Consider the following 18,657-nt stretch of genomic DNA (forward strand, 5'->3'; position numbering starts at 1 on the left):
GCTTATGTCAGATTCGACGATTCTTCGTTTCAGAAGTGTATTTCTGTGCGGAATCGCTGTTTCGCGCGCTAGATCAGTGCACTTGCATGCAAATATGCGAAATTGGACAGAAACTCCGACCGGGCAAGCACGATCACAATTTTGCATTTGCATGCAAATATGAGAAATTGGCACGGAAACTCCGATTCGGCAAGCAGGATCGCGATTTATTCAAGCTTATGTCAGATTCGACGATTATTCGTTTCACAAAAGAATTTCTGTGCGGAATCGCTGTTTCGCGTGCTAGATCAGTGCATTTGCATGCAAGTATGGCAAATTGGAATAGAAACTCCGACCCGGCAAGCACGATCACGATTTATTCGAGCTTATGACAGATTCGGCGATTCTTCGTTTCAGAAGTGTATTTCTGTGCGGTATCGCTGTTTCGCGTGCTAGATCAGTGCATTTGCATGCAAGTATGAGAAATTGGAATAGTAACTCCGACAAGGCAAGCACAATCATGATTTATTCGAGCTTATGTCAGATTCGACGATACTTCGTTTCACAAATGAATTTTTGTGCGGAATCGCTGTTTCGCGCGCTAGATCAGTGCATTTGCATGCAAATATGTGAAATTGGCACGAAAACTCCGATTCGGCAAGCAGGATCACGATTTATTCAAGCTTATGTCAGATTCGACGATTATTCGTTTCACAAATGAATTTCTGTGCGGAAGCGCTGTTTCGCGTGCTAGATCAGTGCATTTGCATGCAAGTATGCCAAATTGGAATAGAAACTCCGACCCGGCAAGCACGATTACGATTTATTCGAGCTTATGTCACATTCGAAGATTCTTCGTTTCAGTAGTGTATTTCTGTGCGGAATCGCTGTTTCGCGTGCTAGATCAGTGCATTTGCATGCATGTATGCCAAATTGGAATAGAAACTCCGACCCGGCAAGCACGATGACGATTTATTTGAGCCTATGTCAGATTCGACGATTATTCGTTTCACAAAAGAATTTCTGTGCGGAATCGCTGTTTCGCGTGCTAGATCAGTACATTTGCATGCAAGTATGAGAAATTGGAATAGAAACTCCGACCCGACAAGCACGATCACCCTTTATTCGAGCTTATGTCAGATTCGACGATTCTTCGTTTCAGAAGTGTATTTCTGTGCGGAATCGCTGTTTCGCGTGCTAGATCAGTGCATTTGCATGCAAATATGCGAAATTGGCACAGAAACTCCGACCCGGCAAGCACGCTCACAATTTATTCGAGCCTATGTCACATTCGACGATTCTTCGTTTCACAAATGAATTTCTGTGCGGAATCGCTGTTTCGCGTGCTAAATCAGTGCATTTGCATGCAAGTATGAGAAATTGGAATAGAAACTCCGACCCGACAAGCACGATCACCCTTTATTCGAGCTTATGTCAGATTCGACGATTCTTCGTTTCAGAAGTGTATTTCTGTGCGGAATCGCTGTTTCGCATGCTAGATCAGTGCATTTGCATGCAAATATGCGAAATTGGCACAGAAACTCCGACCCGGCAAGCACGCTCACAATTGATTCGAGCCGGGGGTTTCCCACTTGGACGCCGACCAATTGGACGCGTGCCGATTGGACGGTCCCGATTGGACGCGTTCCTTTTTGACGCCGTGCCGATTGGACGCGTTCCTTTTGGACGCCGTGCCGATTGGACGCGTTCCTTTTGGACGCCGTGCCGGTTAGACGCGTTGCTTTTGGACGCCGTGCCGGTTGGACGCGTTGCTTTTGGACGCCGTGCCGATTGGACGGTTTACAAGTATATTATGTATACCGTTTGACAGGTGTAGGTTAGAATAGAGGATTATTTAGAAGATAGTTATTAGGATATCGGAGGAATATTCATCATTTTAGAGCATGAAACAGGAGAAAAGATACAATAATATTGCTTAGTGACTGTTTCGGCTACGACCGACGGTCGGAAAGCCTGATTGCCAGGATCGCCCAGATATGGACGCGCGAGGAAAGGTGTAACGGTCGCGGAACAGAGGTTAAAGAAAACTCTCAACAAACGCCGTGATTTCGATCGAATACGCGCGGTGCTTTATTTGTGATTCGGTAGAAGTTGAGCGCGCACGGCACTGATTTGCGTAAGTGCTAAGGAAGCGCGTTTTACAAGAGCGTTGGAATCAAATGTGTTATCTGAGCGCGATGAACAGAGAGTCTCTCCGCTTCGCCGAGGGGGTTCCCGAATAGGCCCAAGTCGGCGAACGCGGTGGTCCGCGATTGGCGGATCGATCGCAGAGTCGATTGTTTCGGGATTCGAATCGAGGTAGTTTACGGGTCACGACGGCGAGCCGTTGAGAACGCGGTGTCGAAAATAATAACACACGGCGTGTGTTCTTGAAATAGGTAGAAAAACCCAGGGGTCTCAATCGACCGGTAAACTTCTCGATTTGAATCCCGAACAGTGACGTAGATTTATTAGTTTATGACATACAGAGTGTCGATTAAAATACCACGACAAATAACAGAAATATGTTCTCGAAACAGAAATGTAATTACTTTCTTGCAAGATATATCTGGAATTATGATTAAGTATATTTGAAATAAACAGTTTTATACATGTAGATGAATTCCATATATTTTAATTTCCTACTTCAATTTTCTAAATATAGAATGCTAGTTACAATTCACATTGTTATCTTCTACTTTCGGAGAAAGACTTTTACAAAGTAACGATTTATAAGAGAAATAACTTGTAACAACGTAGTATCATCCATATCACTGACTGTTGTACTTTTTACTTTTACATATCGAGTACAAAGATCTCCATTAGTCGTGTACTCGAGCAATCTGTCTTCTGAAAAAGATTTACACCAGAAAGATGGGAGAAAGTGGTCGCTAGTGATGGGCAATACTTTGAATGAAATGTTTTTGTTCCTTATAATTTAAATAAAGCTTTTATTTTGTAAAAGAAACAGCGAGAACTTATTCAAGGTCCTAATAGTAATAAATAATTTATATTAACCAAACTAAAGCATTTTTTATATAGACCAATATCCTTCAATAACTTGTAACAACGCAGTTTCATCCATATCACTGACTGTTGTACTTTTTACTTTTACATATCGAGTACAAAGATCTCCGTTAGTCGTGTACTCGAGCAATCTGTCTTCTGAAAAAGATTTACATTAGATAGCTAATAGAATTCATCTCAGTTTGGGGATAGAGATATTTACCTGTACTAAATGTTCCACTAAAGCAAGTTCCATTATACGCATCACTTTCATCGCTGTCTGAAAACGAATTTAAAATATTTTACTTGAAGCATACGTCGAACGTAGCGTAGGTAATGTATGAAAACGTACCACTTGACTTATAAACATAGTGATGTTGTTCATAATCTTTATTAAACATCTTCAAAAATTGACCAATTGGCGGTATCCCGGAAACTAAATTATCTTGGAATAACTTAATATTGGCGATCCTTTCTCTATTGGCACGAGTACGAATCCGTGTGACTTTTAAGTTTTTTAATAAACGTTCGTAATCAGTCGTTTCATCTTTGATTTGCTTTAAGTTCTCTGTAAATCTATTTTATTAAAATATTAGTGCAAAGAAACAAAAAGAATGACACGTATTAAAAGCGCGTGAAACCTTACCTTAAAGATCCACAAATTCAACAGCGTGGTTTGGAAACGTTGCGCAGGGGTATTATTAAAGGACTCAACGATGTTGTTAGTCCTCACTGGAGAACCGGATACGCTAACTTTGGAAGAAATAGGAAGCCACACATTGCGCAGATATGCCATAACCAGAAGTACAATTGGAAATGTGCCGCATGTACGGTCAGCGACTAACTGAATTTGATGTAATGGTTCTGGAAACATATCGGATGGAGCTAAAGGCATAGTCATGGCCATTGACAGAATTTCTCTCGGTGCTCCATGCAACCCCAACTTCTTCCACTTCCTTAATAGAGCCTGAATAATAAAAAAAGGATTATTCGATTCTCTATTCAGCACGTTCACGAGGTAAGTATTGCAAAAAATACATGAAAAATGCCAAGAGTTATATTCTACCTGAGTAAAATGAAACCAGCATCCATGTATGGTAACCCTGGGGAATTGTGCTTGTACACTTTCCATAGCAGCTCTCTCGTAGTCACACATGACAGTTTCTAAGTTGTCTTGCAATCGTGGAACAAGAGAAACTATTTTTCTCCATATCTCTTCGTACATTGCCTTAGTACGACATTCACATAAAACGAAAATGGTAGCGATTCCCTGTAAATTAACATCATTTTTTAATCTGACAATGTGAGATAAGCGTAATGGAAATTATCAATAGTGGTATACCGTGTCATTGTAACGTATGTGTACAGTGTAGAGTTGATGAAAAGGAGGCATTCGTGGTACCACCTAATAACAGATAAAATGTGATCAAATAGTAGACTTTCTTTACTTGAAAGATATTAATCATATAAATGGTTTATGTTAAATACTTACGGAAAAAGTACCATCCATATATAGTTCTTTGGCATTTTCTAATGCAGTTAGCAATGTAGTATTTGAGAAAATTAGAGCGTATTTGTTATCGTTCGAGATTGCACATCCCTTGTAAATTTCTTTCAGGACATCATAATTTTCTAATATTTTGTGCGCATTCTGCACAGTTTTTGGCAAACCTGGCCGTGATTTTGTCTTCTTCCTTGACATTACCGATTTCATACTATTGTATGAAATATATGTTGCTGCGTCAGAATTTGTACGACAAATATTATCAAAGATGTCTTTATTATTTACTGAAAAGGATTGTTACTGCATTCCTCGAGCATGGCTGATTTCAATTTTAGTATTTCTGCACAGCGCGGGTCGTCAGGATGAGTGTGTGGTTTTTGCACAAAATAATGATCATCTTTTTGAATTAATGTTCCTGTACATTTGTTAGTTTGTCGACCAGAACAACGGTAGATCTTTGGATTCTTAGAATCTTTGTTATAAGAATATCCTTCGTAAACGTATACATATGTATTTTTTCTTCTCCCATTAAAAATTTCCATTTTACATGCAGGTAGTTATGAAATTCACTTCTTGATAGTATATTGAAAATATGAATAATTATGTACGTAAATTTCTTCTCAAATGATAACAGTCCAGACAACCAACTGCTCCGTTCTGCAGCTGTACTGCGCCGCAGCTATGTCGCGTTTTGGATCCCTGCTGCCGCGCCACTGCACGGAGAACGGGGCTCGATTTTGCCTCGCCGTAAGCGGGCAACACGGTCGCGCCAGGTCGCATTAATGTAGGACGTGCTATGTGGTAGATGTCGCTAAAGTAAATGTCTATTATACAAATGTGTAGCAGCAGCAGTCTTTCTTTTTACTGACAAAATTAATATTTTTATTTAAATTACATACTACATACTATCAGGTCGTTCCGAAAGTAATTTCGTTTATCGTGTAGGGATGGCAATGCTTCCGTTTGTCATTACTAGACTGCGAATCTTTCTGCAAAGTAGAAATTGACTACATCGATTGCAAGAAATAGAAATCAAATTGAATGTTATTTCTTCAGCAAAGGAGAAAACGAAATGACTTTCCGAACGAGCTAATACATTAACATATTACAATAGGAGAGCTGCATAAAGTCTAAATAAAATCAATCTCATCATTTTCATACAAAGAAACATTTACCAGTTACTTTTAAGGTTCGGTAGGTGTAGAGGGTTGAAACGTCTTCGTGCAAAAAAATGTGTCGTAGAAGGGAAAAGAAACTTAATTTATAATTTTCGGATCGAGCGCGTTTCCAGCTACCCGAGTGCATCGGGCTGCCCGGGAGTGTCTCGATCTCGTCGGGCGGGTTCGGAAAGAATCGGACAAGTTCGGGCGAGCGAGTTTTCGCGCTACTCGAGATTCAATTCTGCGTTCGCACGAACTTGTCCGCTTCTGTCTGACGTCTGAACGCGCTCGACGAAGTCGAGCCACTCTCGGGCCACCGGGCCACCTGATAGTGTGTCACGGATAGACTGCGGATCTTTATGCAAAATAAAAAATGTCAGCGTCGATTACAGGAAATAGAAACTAAATTGAATGTCATCTCTTCCCTTAATGATTTTAATAGAGGAGAAATCATATATTGACATCTTCAATTTAAAAAATTTTCCAACAACTATCAATTTCATCTACTCAAGTTTGCTATAAATGCATAAAGATCCGCAGTCTATTCGTGACATATCAAGCGGCCCGAGAGTGGCTCGACTTCGTCGAGTGATTTGAAAATTACAGTCAAAACGTGTTGGTCGAGGAAGTGTCGACTTCCAGCTCAATAGTAATGACCTGTCATAAATCTCTCTGTAGAGAACAGCACCGGGAACGGCACTGAAAGAAATCGAGTCTACCGGGTTGGGTCTGCCTGGGTCTGCCTAGCCCGACCCCAGCCGCGCGCCCGTGGTCTGCCTAGCCCGACCCCAGCCGCGCGCCCGTAGTCTCAATGTGTTGACTTCGATGGGGCACGCTGCGTAGTATGTGTGACCGCTGTAATAAGTATTTCAATACAGCCGAAAATGCGTGTGAAACGAGTCCTGCCCAGGGGATGCAAGCTGCCGTGTTAAAGAAGTGGCCAGTATTTCAGCGCCACCTCAGTAGTAGGGCCGAACTAATGGCAGTATATATAGATATAAAGCAGTAGACGGTTGTAAAAAAAACTGTTTACCCCAACAGGATTCGAACCTCGGTCTACCGCTTGGTAGTCCAACTCTTTAGCTGATTGGCCCACCGACGATCTTATAAAAGCATTGAAAATTTTGGTATATGTATCGCAAAAACTGCAGCGACACCAACGCCACCTCAGTACTAGGGTCGAACTACATATACTGAACCAACTATTTCTATTTCAGCTTACACCCCCTGGTCCTGCCTCCTCCACTCTGATCCAATCGTCCGCGCATTCGCACCTAGACACGTCACCGTAATCCTGCCTGGGAACCTTCTCCTCAGGCTTACACCAAGTACAATGTCACCAGTTCGAATCCATGCGTGTTGGCGTCTTGCCGCCATCCCCTACAATTGCGTAGTATGTAGTGGGCGGTAACGGTATCGTATCCTAACCCACTGCTGTTCCGCTATCGCTCGTACTTACGAGGCAGTGTATTGGATCACTTGTTGGACATAGACAAATCTAAAATGTTTTTTCACTACGTGAATGAAATATGTAATTTCAGGACCGACGCTGTCGATCCTTACGTCAGAAAATGTCTGTTCCAGGGTTGTTACCTTTCACTTAAAAAGGCATCGTTGGTCAAGACTGGTTGCTAATATTATTCTCGAGGTGTAAATGGGGTTATTTAGTCGTATACAGCGTCCGTTGCCAGCTCCTTGTGACGCCAATTTTTATATCTCCATTTCTTTTGAAGGGCTCATTTTACAGTGGAAACTCCAAGGAATATAAACATATTTTGTTCAAAATTTAAATCACTGACGCACAGTGGTCTGGATTGGAAAATCGTGTGCCATTTTGTTATAACTTTTGAACCAGTAGAGATACTGCAATGAAATTTTCACTAAAAATATTTAAAAAATAGTCATTTTTAACTATAGGTAATTAAATATTTTTTGCATTTGTTAAACAATAATTTTTTATAAATTTTCATTGATATTTTTGATTTAAAAAAAAATTTTTGGAATATAATCGTACATACTATTTTTTACTTTCTAAATATGTATTTTTTATATTTATGTTTCACACATGTGTAACGTTTTATGGAATACGTAAAATATAAATTTGAGAAGTCTTGTTGCAATCAACATACACAAAAAAAATTACCGTAATGGTAAAAACGCATTACAAGCGTGTCAAAGATATTTTTTATAATAATTTATAATGATTAAAAAACGAAACGAGCCTACTACCTTATATCTTTATTTTACTAGAGGTGAGCGAAATATCAGAACGAAACAGAATTGAAAAACTTCTATTATATTTTAATACTAAAGAATTACCTCGGATGCAATATTTAACACTAAAATCTTACATTTTTCGCTATGTGAAGTCATCTGATAATAATTTGTACCAACAATATACCTCGCAAACATTCTATTACCAACTTTAATGGCTTTAAACAATAATAATTTGAGCGGGCGGAGAGGGGCGGAATTAATTTTTTCATGATTATTTAGAAGGAAGGTGTACTAAAAATATTCCAATTAATTAGAAAGCTAAACTCGGCTAAACTTTAAAGATATACCATCTTAAATGGAAAGAACTTCACAAATTTTTCTAACGGCATTGAGCATTATTATATAAATAGAGTATTTACGTTAATAAATAATAGAAAGATATGATTTTTAACACAAAAGTCTGCTCTTCAATATAAAAAAAAAAGCGAGAGATAATATTAAATAGGAACGTCAGGGCACCGCATCACAGAGAAGCAATTTTTCTCGTGAAAAATCCTCCTCTTAAAATGTCCTATTTTCAATGTTTATTGCAACTATTATATTTATTAAATTGTACTATTTTCTTCATTTCCGAGGTCTGTGAACATTTGGGAAGCAATGTTTATAGATATCGATACGAGAAAGTTCGTTTTTGGGCAGAAAGGCACACGATTTTCCAATCCAGACCACTGTGTGACGGCTCATCGAAAAAGACGTAAAAAACGAATTAGTTTAAATTTTTCGACTCCATACAGTTGATGGTCGAGGTTAAAAAAATAATTTTGCAATAGCCCAATCCTTTCCTAATAAAACCACCAAAAAAAAGTGTAGCTCAATCGGATTTCAACGAAAATATGATTTCATTTGTTTCGTTGACAAAAAATTCGATTTTTTGGAAAATCCTGAGGTGGTAGACAAATTCTGAGACCAGATTTGAAATAAGCGTGGAAGAATCTATGGGAAATGATGTACAGCATGTTGCAAAAAAGTTTTATTGAAATTGTGCAGGTTTATCGAATTTTGTCAAGGTTAAAAAACGTTCGTACCATCATTTCCCTACTTTCCGCATATTATGCAAAGTTAGTGCTTTAATTTTAAAAAAAATTCATCGTTCTATCTCTTTTCTATCGAAAGTTATTCGACTTTAACACAGAAACTTGCGGCGACCCGTGCAGCGACCCTTGCAGCGACCCAATAGCTGCACGGGTCGCTGCAAGGGTCGCCGCCTGGATCGCGACGGAATGGCCAAAAAAGGTGTGTCACAGCTCTGACCGACCAGTCCTGAACCGCTAGAGGACTCATCAGTAAGGCGGGCCCTGCCCGAGACGCTGCGATATCGGAAGGTGGTTTAAGACTGTATATATAGAGATCGGTGACGGATCAGGTAGCAGCGAGAAAGGTCTTTCTTTGACTATCTGTCCATCTTGTGGCAAATGTAGGAAATTAGCTGCCACAAAAGAGAGCGAGTTATTATTGTCCTCTTCTGTCCGAACGCGCCCGACGAGGTCGACCACGTTCGGGCCACCCGCCCGATGTGTTACGGATAGACAGCGGGTCTTTATGCAAAATAAAAAACGTCAGCGTTGATTACAAGAAATAGAAACTCAAAAGAATGTCATCCCTTTCCTTAATGATTTTAATAAAGGAGAAATCATATATTGACATTTTCAATTTTAAAAATTTTCCAACAACTATCAATTTCATCTACTCAATTTTGCTATAAATGCATACAGATCCCAAGTCTATCCGTTACACATCGGGCGGCTCGAGAGCGGCTCGACATCGGCGAGTGATTTGAGGAGTTGGTGACAGATGAGTTGGGCATTTAATCGGTCATCCGATTGACGATTGATAATCGTTAGTCGCGATTAACGACTAAAGTAGAAATTTAATCGTTATCCGCAATTAACGATTAATAAGTATTTAATCTTATCCGCAAATATAACGATCAATCGGTATTTATTCGTTAACCACAATTAACGACTAAACGAGGATATAAATTGTTAATCGCGATTAACGATTGAAGTAGAAATTTAGTCGTCAATCGTCGATTGAATTTTTGCCCAACACTGGTTAGTGATTTTATTTTTATTCTATTTTCTCGAAAATGAATAAATCCATGAATACTTTCGGCCAACTCGAGGCTACAATGAACACGACCGACGCCCGAGGGTCGAGCCCTGAGGCCTGAGCCCAGAACACAATAGTAGTGCAATAAACACGGCCCGACAATCCCCCGGCCAGCCAGGTAGCTCGGCATGAAACCGCTAAGGAGCGAATGCTGAACTTAATTATTTTCCGTGCTGCCCTCACGAAAGTCACACGAGCCAATTCGTGGCGTTCTGCCGATTAAGAAAAGCCTAAACTCGACGGAATTAGGACCGTTTCTAGTGGTTTTATTCATAACGGAGTGTACACTTTCCACCTTTAAATATAAGAAATTTAAAAATATGTGCAAGGTGTCTCTTTTTATTATGTCGAGCACCCTGTATATGAGCACCAAAAACTAATTTTCATCGTTTTGTTAGTGTTTGACACGCGATTGTAAATACGTTCAAAGCATTGTGCTACCGTCTCGTCCCGTGTTATTGTCTTTACCGTTCGCGTTCAATTTGAACGATTTCTAACGAGCTCCCCAGTATGAGAGTATGGTGGGGATGCCCGCGTATTACGCGAGGACCCCGATCCGCAACAGTCGAGATTGATGACTGAGAGAGATCTCCGAAACGAGAACCATGAGTCCCGAAACGACATCTCAATTGTCAGTTATTTGTACCGCGTGTTTAAAATTATTATTAAAAGTGATCTCGAAGTCGCAGAAGCCCGGCTTCCCTGTTTAAACCAGTGGTTTTAATTCACCCACTTACACTTTCTCCACTACCGGACTGATCCAACCCTTCATACCTGATTTTAAACGAAGCGCTCGTGTCGGGGTAAACAGTTAGTTTGGCCGTTATAATTTAAGGAAAAATTTGTGACACCTCATATTACACGTCCGTAAAACCAACAATTTTCAAGACTTCAAGGAATTGTTTGAGATACGTTTTCTCATATTTCACTAAAGACTGCAACATATCCAAATTTGAACAAAATCCGAAACAGTAGTTCTATTTCGCATGGAAATATGGATACTCGAAAACAATTAAAAATTAAAACAATTATAAGAAACTGCGATTTAGATCAATCGTGAGCAGAAAAATTCAAAGATTCTTTTCTTTACATCTTTCAATGCCTACTATGTATATCTGTTTTATGTGTTGACCGTTTTCGATGACATTTCGGGTAATCGGATAGTGTTTTTTCATTTTCTTAGTTTTAAAAATCTTAAGCTTAATAAATATGGATTCGAAAAAATCGTTTGTCCCGCTGTTTCCAAAACCATTGTTTAAACATGTTTAAACAATCATACTGTATTAATATTGGATATCACTGTATTTGAAAAAGTCTACAGAATCTTTTATATGGCGGGGGTAGCGAGCGCACGGTAACCCCAAGGAATCTGGTTAGACCGATTTGGTCTTTAATATCTTTATGGTTATTACGGCTATTAACTCCTAAGGGTACGGCTGGTGGCACATTGCAGTTCGGCCATGGCACAACAAAAGCCCAAACTTCGTTTTTCAGGACCTTTTGCTCGAAAAAGTATATTAACGGTTTCGGTGTTATTTCAGCCGCTTGGCATAGTACCGTTACCGGTATTGTCCGTGTAAGAAAATGTTAGACAATACGTGCTATGCACGTGTTCTATTTTATCGACATGTACCTATCTATGCGTATTACATTAGAGTGTGTGTGTGGCGCGCTTGTTGTTTCTTTCTTTTGTCGAGATGATTTGCAGTCTCCTGCAGTCTCCTTTACGCCGCCATGTGAAACGCATGTATACTACATTTTATATTATAACTTAAATATATTTAATCAAGTTGTGTGATAATAAAGTTTAGTATTTATTATCCCGAATCTTCTGTCAGGTTATGGGCCCAGAAGTTTCGAAGTTATTGCGTGTCATTTAAAAGGTTGAATTACAGAAATATTGAAGAATGACGGTGGCGTCGTGTTTCGGCAAACCGTCACCGAGTCGCGCCGTCTCGACCGGGATCGCGATGATGACGTCACCACCAAGAGCCCCCCACCTGAGCTCACTAGACGCGGCTCAGGTGTTCGACTCCTATGGGTGATCGCGTCTTTAGTTTGTATGTATCACCGCTACCGCCTAATGTATATACCGCTATTGTCAATCCGCTAACGGTTTACCCGCGAGTTGTACCACAGTTCTTGGTGTAATTCAGTTCATTTTTATTAAAGTTGTGTTTCTTACAATTCTGTGCGCGTTCAGTCATCACCCACGACCTATCTCCGCTACGAGCACCCGATATCCGAACATTATTTGGTCCTTCGAGCCGGATATCTCGGCCGCTCTCTCTATATCTCAGCTGGAGATAAGTCGTGATTGAGTACATTCGTGAAGCCGCATCAGTGTTCGCGCGATTACCATAGACTACGTGCAGTGCTCTCAACAATTCGTGAGTGCTGAGACTGTTCAGTAAACGTTTACGAACGTTAATTCAAACTCAGTGTGTTCGTTACACTGCCCTGTCGCGTGACCTCTCGTTCTCTATCAAACGGCTACATTCGAATTTCGGAGCGCGCAACATGTCGTCTGCGAAAACGTTAATCTCTCTGCAGTGTGAATTGCATAAGAGTATTGGTCGCATTATCTCCAACACCAAAAAGAAGGGGATGGCCAATCTTACGGAGGCCTATATCCAATCGAGGCTGGACGCACTTATGCGAAACTGGAACGAATTTCGGGCAAATCACGTGAAGCTCCAGGAAGTATGCACTCCCGACCTCCTGACGCACGACTACTTCGTCAATGAAATGCGTTACGAATGCGAGGAATTGGTCATCGAGACCCAAGCCACGCTGTACACCTTTCTCAAGGAGCTCGCACCCCTAGCCTCCGCATCCAACGAAAGGAATGAACACGAGAACAATGCAACATCTTCAGCTAAGCTCCGCCGCATCGACGTTCCCACCTTCTCCGGGGACTTCAAAGACTGGCCTCCGTTTAAATCATTATTCACATCGCTGGTCTTAAACAACGCCAGCCTCGACGACACGGAGAAGTTTCATTATCTTCTTCGGAGTCTCAACGGCGACGCCCTTGACCTCATTCGAAATTTGCCGATAGACGGTGACAATTTCAAACGAGCATGGCAACTCGTCGATGAGCAATACAACAACACACGCGTGCTCATCGATAACCTACTCGAGACATTGTTTTCATTACCAAGAGCCAAGTCGGAATCAGCGGCGGAGTTGAAAAAACTTCGCGGCACGGTGAAACAAATACTGAACGCGCTCGAGGTGCTCAAGTGTCAAGTTCAGCATTGGGGGCCGTTTATAATATTTTGGGTGTCTCGGCGATTGGATTCGGAATCGCTCAAAGCGTGGGAGCTTCTAATCGCAAATCAAATCGAATATCCCAAGTTCTCCGTCCTGGACGAGTTTCTGCAACAGCGTACCTTCGCGTTGATGTCGTACGAGAAGGCCACAACCGTCGCGACGATACCGAAACCGCGTTCGTCCAGCGCTCTTTCGCACAATACCATCGGTCCTCGGCCCCGGTGCATTCTGTGCTCAGCGGATCACTATATCGGAGCCTGTACGCAATTTCTCGCAAAGACGCCTGAGCAACGTAAACAGTTTGTCACACAGAATCGACGCTGCTACAATTGTTTAGGCAACCACCCTCGAAAAGCTTGTCGCAGTACTAAGAAGTGCACGACGTGCGCCTCTCGTCACCACAGCTCGCTGCACGATGCTTCTACGTCCACGTCGCCTGGGGATGCAATGCCTACTGCCAACTCTCGCGTGGACCCTCCAAATGCGGCCGCTCATCATGTCGGTCCTGTCGCTTCATCGGTGGTGATGCGCCGCCCGATTCTCTTGGCCACCGCCCTCGTCAAGGTAACTTCCCACAACGGAGACAGCATCACAGCTCGGGCATTATTGGACCAAGGCTCCGAGGTCTCCTTCGTTAAGGAATCAATGTGCCAACGACTGCGTCTTCCTCGGCAACACGCAAATTTACCCATCTACGGCATCGGAGCAGGCCATCACGTGACGACTCGAGGCGCCTCCACCTTTACAATTTCCTCCCTTACGGAGAAGTACACCTGTGAAGTCAGAGCATTTATATTACCTGAGCTCACGCATTATACACCTGCCGTCGCAGTACCACAGGCAAGTTGGGACCACATCAAAGGGTTAAAGTTGGCTGATTCGGCCTACCTGGAGTCCCAACCGATTGATATCGTCATCGGCGTCGACATCTACAACCGGATCATACAACCTGACGTTCGGCGAGGAGACGACGACGCCCCAGTCGCCCAGCTCACCAAGCTAGGATGGATCATCTCCGGTCCGGCGTCTTCAGGGTGTTCCCACGCAACATCCATCGGAGTCTCCAGTTTCCAATGTAGCGTCGATCGGGATCTCTACGACCTGGTTGAGAGATTCTGGGCCCAGGAAGAACCACCAAGGCAGCACGACACGACACTGACTGAGTCCGAGCGCAAATGTGAGGAACACTTTGCTCTTACTCACACCCGCGACCAGACCGGGCGGTACATCGTTCGTTTGCCGTTCACGAAACACCCATGCGAGCTCGGGGACTCGCGATCGGCGGCTTGGCGTATTTTGCTGCGGAACGAAAAGGCACTCGTGGCGCGTCCTCACGTACGGGATAAATACGTAGAATTTCTCGATGAATACGAACGCCTCGGACACATGCGCGTGTCCAATCGCGATGACCGCGACGCGAAAACCGCGTCCTATGTATTACCGCATCACGGAGTGTTCCGCGGGACGGGCGAGTCATCCAAAATCCGTGTCGTATTCAACGGCTCGCACAGAACGACGTCCGGAAATTCTCTCAACGATTGCTTGCACACCGGTCCAAAGTTGCAGGTGGACCTATCGGATGTCATTCTCCGCTGGCGCAGATATCGGTTCGCGTTCTCTGCAGACGTGGAAAAGATGTATCGCCAAATTCGCGTAGCTGAAGATGATCAAATCTTCCAACGGATACTTTGGCGGCGCGAACCCTCGTTACCGGTTCAGGAATACGCGCTCACCACCGTCACCTACGGCCTCGCGTGCGCACCGTTTCTCGCATTGCGGTGTATGCGCCAATTAGCCATTGACGAGGGCGACAATTTTCCGCGTGCGAGAGATACCTTACTCCGCGAGGCATACGTCGATGACATACTGTCAGGGGCTAACGACCTGCGTACCGCCCAAGAAAAAATCGACCATTTGCAAAATCTCCTCGGAGCAGGAGGATTCACGTTGAAAAAATGGGTCGCGAACTGCCCGGAATTGATCCCCGCCGACGAACAAAGTCCAGAACCGCTAAACGAACGCACGCTGTCCCTTGACGCCCCGCATCGCGCGCTCGGCCTCGCTTGGAAAACCGAACCCGATGCTTTCGTATTTTCTTTCCAGGCGCCAGCGACCGCGCACCAATCGAAACGAGGAGTACTGTCGACAATTTCCCAGATATTCGACCCATTAGGATGGCTCGCGCCCATAACCGTACAAGGAAAACTCCTCATGCAGGAGTTATGGGCACAGAAAACGAGTTGGGACGATGATCTCCCAACGGAGTTCTCGCGTCGATGGGAACGATTCTGCACTGACCTTATAGACATTCGTGAATTCGCGATAGATCGATGGATCGGAGAGCTCGAACCCGATCACGGTGTCGAAATTCATGGATTCTCCGATGCATCTACGCGCGCGATGGGCATCGTAATTTATATCCGCGTTAGGAACGACGACGAGTCGGTCAGAGTGACTTTACTCTCCGCGAAGTCCAGAGTCGCTCCCATCAAACCGATGACTATCCCGCGTCTGGAATTGTCGGCCGCGCTCCTCCTCGTAAAACAAGTCGCACACATCCGGAAGGTATTAGGACTCGAACGAATACCGACGCACTTGTGGACAGACTCGGCCGTCGCGCTCGCGTGGATCCGCAGCCCTCCCTCCAAATGGAAGGACTTCGTACGAAACCGCGTCGCCGACATTCACATGCTCGCACCGCAGACCTACTGGCATCACGTTCCAGGAAATTGCAACCCCGCGGATTTAGCGTCCCGCGGTGTTTCTCCGCAAGCATTACGCAATTCCATTTGGTGGCGAGGGCCAGCTTGGTTGCGGGAGTTTTCTCCAGCATGGCCTAATGAAACCCTTTCTCCGGACGGCCGCATCGACGCCGAGAGACGGCCGGAAAAAGTAGCCACGCTACACGCCGCACCCACACCATCGTGGGACCTGCTCCATCGGTTCTCGTCTCTCACCCGCCTATTACGCATAACCGCGCTATGCTTCAGAGCTGTACGCCGCATGAGAGTAAAAAGAGCGGACCGCGAACCGGTAGACCTGTTAACTGTAGCAGAAATCGAGGAGGCTCGTCGATTCTGGATTCGCCAGACACAGGCGGATCATTTCGCGTCCGAAATACAAGCTCTCAATCGCGGCGCTGCCCTACCTAAGTCGAGCAAGCTCGTAAAATTGATGCCCTTCGCGGACGCGAACGACATCCTGCGCGTAGGAGGACGTCTCCAGCACTCGCTCTTGGATGCCGATCAGAAACACCCTATGATACTACCGCGGTCCTCAGCCTTCACCTCGCTCGTTATAGCCCAAGCGCATTTACGAAACCTGCACGCCGGAACCCAACTCACACTCGCGACGCTACGACAATCATATTGGATAATTATCGGCGGACGACAACCGATACGAGCATTCATCAGTAAATGTGTAACGTGCGCACGTCACAGAGCTCGGCAATGTACACAAATAATGGGTCAGCTTCCGTCCCGCCGCGCCACGCCCTCACGCGCATTCTTGCACTCCGGGGTAGACTACGCGGGCCCTTTCCTCTGGCGAACAAAGCGAGGCCGAGGAGGCCAGATCCTCAAGGGCTACCTCGCATTATTTGTATGTATGGCTACCGGCGCGGTACATCTCGAATTCGTATCCGATTACACGGCCGACGCGTTTATAGCGGCTTACAAGCGCTTCACGGGACGTCGGGGAATTTGCTGTACACTGTCGAGCGATTGTGGCACGAACTTCGTCGGGGCAGACGGCGAGTTACGTCGAATGTTTACACGCGCGTCGCAGGAGTCACGCTCTATCGCACACAGTCTCGCAAACCTCGGAACGCAGTGGAGATTCAACCCCCCCTCCGCTCCTCACTTCGGCGGAAAATGGGAAGCCGCGGTCAAATCGACAAAATTCCACATGCGCCGCGTCATCGGGGATTCCACACTTACGTTCGAGGAATATGCGACACTGTTTGCGCAAATCGAAGCATCGCTGAAATCGCGGCCGATCTGCCCACTTTCCGACGACGCGTCCTACCTCGCGACCCTCACTCCGGGTCACTTCCTAATCGGTGACGCGCTTAACGTAATTCCTGAACCGGATCTCGCGGACACTCCTCGCAATCGGCTATCACGATGGCAACTATTGCGACAAATCGTCGAACACTTTTGGTCGCGCTGGTCGCGGGAATACTTACAGCAGGTTCACACCGCGTCAAAATGGCACACCATGTCTCAACCGTTTCGCGTAGGAGATCTTGTTCTCGTGCGAGACGAACGGACACCACCAGCCAACTGGCCGCTCGCGCGTGTGACCGAACTCCACCCCGGAAAGGACGACGTCACACGTGTTGTCACGGTGAGGACCGCGACTAGCATACAAAAACGACCAATCACTAAGTTGTGTCGATTGCCCGTCGAAACCCCCGCCGCCTCATAAACTCAAGGGCGTAAGGGCACTGCACATACGTGCAACCTTCGCGTTATCGCCGAAACTGCGATTCGGCAAGGGGGGGAGTAATGTTCCGGCAAACCGTCACCGAGTCGCGCCGTCTCGACCGGGATCGCGATGATGACGTCACCACCAAGAGCCCCCCACCTGAGCTCACTAGACGCGGCTCAGGTGTTCGACTCCTATGGGTGATCGCGTCTTTAGTTTGTATGTATCACCGCTACCGCCTAATGTATATACCGCTATTGTCAATCCGCTAACGGTTTACCCGCGAGTTGTACCACAGTTCTTGGTGTAATTCAGTTCATTTTTATTAAAGTTGTGTTTCTTACAATTCTGAGCGCGTTCAGTCATCACCCACGACCTATCTCCGCTACGAGCACCCGATATCCGAACACGTCGGGTCTCGCGAACATTGAAAAATTAACTGCCGAAAATTACGATCTGTGGAAAGTGCAGATGAAAAGTGTTCTAGTGTTCAACGAACTCTGGGCATACGTTGACGGTACACAAGTGAAGCCTGCCGAAAATCCAGAGGAATGGATAAAGAAAGACGGAAAAGCACTAGCGTTAATTAATTTAAGTATAACGCATAGCCAACTAAATTATATTAAAAAGGCAGCATCCTCGAAACAAGCGTGGGATGGCCTCAAAGAAACATTTGAATCCCGTGGCCCTGTGAGGAAAGCAGCTTTGTACAAGCAACTGTTAAAAATGGAGAAGAAACGAGATTCATCCATGACGCAATACGTAACGGACCTCACGCACAAGGCGGAACAATTGAAGGAGGCCGGAATCGACATCCCCGAAGAATTGCTGTCGATAATGATGCTTAGTTCATTGCCGACCGAATTTGAAAATTTCACCATAGCAATGGAACTACGAGACGTGATACCGACAGTGGAG

General features: G+C 44.5%; 2 protein-coding genes across 2 annotated transcripts; one reads left to right on the top strand and one right to left on the bottom strand.

Annotated features, from left to right (window-relative positions):
- Positions 1-2,442: 2,442 nt before the first annotated feature.
- On the bottom strand, positions 2,443-12,557 carry LOC143215871 (uncharacterized). The gene is made up of 9 exons (XM_076438451.1): positions 12,490-12,557; positions 12,221-12,438; positions 12,046-12,115; positions 4,478-4,700; positions 4,328-4,390; positions 3,632-4,255; positions 3,338-3,561; positions 3,209-3,265; positions 2,443-3,144 (listed from the first exon to the last, which is right to left on the bottom strand). The coding sequence occupies exons 1-7, from the start codon at positions 12,555-12,557 to the stop codon at positions 3,529-3,531; spliced, it is 1,299 nt and encodes a 432-aa protein (XP_076294566.1). The 3' UTR covers positions 2,443-3,144; positions 3,209-3,265; positions 3,338-3,528.
- Positions 12,556-17,739, top strand: LOC143215872 (uncharacterized). The gene has a single exon (XM_076438452.1). It carries the CDS (start codon positions 12,556-12,558, stop codon positions 17,737-17,739), a length of 5,184 nt encoding a protein of 1,727 aa, XP_076294567.1.
- The last annotated feature ends 918 nt before the right edge of the window (positions 17,740-18,657 follow it).

Source organism: Lasioglossum baleicum, chromosome 14, assembly GCF_051020765.1.
Source record: "Lasioglossum baleicum chromosome 14, iyLasBale1, whole genome shotgun sequence".
Lineage (NCBI taxonomy): Eukaryota > Metazoa > Arthropoda > Insecta > Hymenoptera > Halictidae > Lasioglossum > Lasioglossum baleicum.

Bases quoted from the DNA above. Each gene is read 5' to 3' on its own strand.
- LOC143215871 (XM_076438451.1), bottom strand. From the start codon at position 12,557: ATGTTGCGCGCTCCGAAATTCGAATGTAGCCGTTTGATAGAGAACGAG. The intron at 4,701-12,045 runs GTGAGCTCAGGT...TTCATACAATAG, and splicing joins GAACACCTGAGCCGCGTCTA to TATGAAATCGGTAATGTCAA. The intron at 3,562-3,631 runs GTAAGGTTTCAC...TTAATAAAATAG, and splicing joins TGAATTTGTGGATCTTTAAG to ATTTACAGAGAACTTAAAGC.
- LOC143215872 (XM_076438452.1), top strand. From the start codon at position 12,556: ATGTCGTCTGCGAAAACGTTAATCTCTCTGCAGTGTGAATTGCATAAG.